Here is a 2,500-nt window from a genome sequence, read left to right as displayed (position 1 = left end):
TATTGCATGTGTAGCACGCCCTGAATATAACTCGGCCGACTGGGACGCTACATGCATGTTTGTGTGTTTATTTGTATTTGTGTGAATATGGGTTCACACACATGGGTGATTACAAAGTCTATGTAGATCAACTATTAGGTTGATGCATAGATAATACTGTCCTTTATCACTAGTTCATTTGACACAATGATATCGCACAGAATTCACAGTACAAATTCACCTAAAGAAAATAAAACTAGTGTTACAAGAAAATAAAAGGATTTACGTGAACTTACATAAGTATAAGAATATAATTATTCAACAAAAAATACGGGAACAAAAACGTGTTAGAACAAAACGAGATGATCTTTTATTAATTTTCTATGTCAAATACTAAAATACTTTAAGATAGTTATCTCCTCGTAGTTATAATAACAACATATAGACCCGCAGCAATAGCCTATCATGGAAATATCCATGTTATAGTGAATAGTGCCACATCCCCAACAGGGCCAGGATCCTTCCCCATGAGGTCAGTAGGCACCCATACCCAAAGCTCAATCTCGGGTGTCAAATTCCCACTAATTGTGATAAACTCTAAGGAACTCTAACCATGTGGGTTGTCGCAGTGAAAAATCTTGTGACGTTCTAGATTCAAAAGAATAACCAATAAAAAAAAATAAGATATAAATAATCACATAATTCTGAAAGATGGAAAGGGAAACAAAAAAAAAATAAAAAAAAATAACAAAAGAACAGAACATAACGGAGATGAAATCAAAGAAAGTGTGGGAGATAAAACAAAAACAAAAAAATATATAGTCACCACGAATCATAAGTACCACGAAGCTACATAATATTCAGTGAGACACATCAGGGCTGTAGTTAAGAATATGATTGTGTGTGTGTGTGTGTGTGTGTGTGTGTGTGCGTGTGTGTAGTCCGACAGAATTTAGCGGGCAAGAACAGTCATGTAGCGATCACACTAATACTTACCTGACACCAAATGTTAGGCAGTTCTTGACTATGACCTCTTGTGTAATTCTCCTTAGTCCAGCTCCCATCTTTTATTAATGTTGCCAATACAGCTTAATACTTAGTTTTTCTCTCAAATGATTGTTTCTGAGCTGAAGCTTAGTTAAATGTCAAAGGATGAGGAAATTGAAACACCGAAGTGAAAAATAATGAATATATTTTCAAATAGATAAAAATGTTTGTGGGAAGCAGTGGCGTCACGCGTACGGCGCACATTAATAAATAGTTTATATAAAAATGATATGAATATATACAGCAGTAAAGCACATGAGAAAACGCAATGATCATCATAAAACTAAAAATCATGAATCAGAACTGTACATCAGTCATATGAAGAAATTTTATGTATATATATACGCAAAACATTGTACTCACAGTTAGAAAGCTTAGTACATAATTTAAAGTCCGTTTCAGCTGGCAAGCCATTGCTATTTTCACAATACACTGGCAATGAATGATGGGATATCATCAGCACCACGATGAAACACATGGGCACATGTGTACACAGATACACGCACATACATGTCTGTGTGTACGCGCACACACGTATTTACGAACGTATATATGCTTATACCAGCATAAACACATACAACTACACACACACATAGCGCACATACATCGCGTGCCAGACCATAGGTCCAAAGATACCCAGTGTCGATTTATGTAGAAATTGAAAATACACCTACATAGGTAAGACATACACAAGTAAGACAAATGTTCTACACAGGACCCCCTCAAACACAGTTGCTCATACGTTGACCGCAAGCAGCGTTAAGGACCATGTCAGCGTACTGATTCCAGAGGATATAACCCACATGCACTACATCCTTACACATCCACAATAGCGTGTCTTCCAAGTGTCTCGGGTTCCTAAGACATTCTTGGTTGTACGCCCTAGAGAGAGGCAAGGTGCTGTCCCAGAACACGACGCCGGTATCCTTCAGAACTCGTCGATAGATGGCGTTGTACTCGCGGAAGTTGGCGACGGTGAATGACTTTACTTTTGGCTTTCTGATGTAAGCCACCTGGGGAAGGAGAGTATTTTTGTTATTATTATCATTTTTACTTTGGATTATTATCATCTGTGCTGGGAATATTAGCACTGTCGTTTTTAAACTGTTTGTTTTATTGATGTTCTTTATCATACCATCAACATAATTATTTTTGTTGTGTTTAAATGAAATGATATAATCCTATGAAATCAACACAGCTTACTGCATATTGTCTTGAACCTATACATCATGGATTTATTGACAAAATTGCCTGGTGGTATTAGGACTTCTAGACCTCCTAACAGCATTTATTATTCTAATGAAACCCTCGGTCACCAAACTGACAATGCCATTACTCAATTCTATTAACATGTCTCTATCTACTCGAGAAAAACGAGTACACACTGAAACACGTATTTCGAGATAAAGCTTCATAAAAAAAATATATATATACGATAAGTTGATAATCAACTAAAACACTGACGAAGCAACCA

General features: G+C 36.5%; 1 protein-coding gene across 2 annotated transcripts in view; it reads right to left on the bottom strand.

Annotated features, from left to right (window-relative positions):
• Positions 1-1,149: 1,149 nt before the first annotated feature.
• Positions 1,150-2,500, bottom strand: part of LOC122266021 (uncharacterized) — a 10,985-nt gene continuing 9,634 nt past the window's right edge. For both annotated transcript variants that reach the window (XM_043035574.2, XM_043035573.2), the window contains exon 6: positions 1,150-2,039. In XM_043035574.2, the coding sequence (XP_042891508.2) occupies positions 1,749-2,039 (291 nt within the window). In that variant the 3' untranslated portion in view covers positions 1,150-1,748. The remainder of the gene's footprint in view (positions 2,040-2,500) is intronic.

The sequence above is a fragment of the Penaeus japonicus genome, unplaced genomic scaffold, assembly GCF_977035675.1.
Source record: "Penaeus japonicus unplaced genomic scaffold, GWHDUDI00000001_assembly GWHDUDI00000032, whole genome shotgun sequence".
In the NCBI taxonomy this organism is placed as follows: Eukaryota; Metazoa; Arthropoda; class Malacostraca; order Decapoda; family Penaeidae; genus Penaeus; species Penaeus japonicus.
Note: the sequence above shows the minus strand (reverse complement) of the source record. Positions and strands in the feature narration are given on the sequence as shown.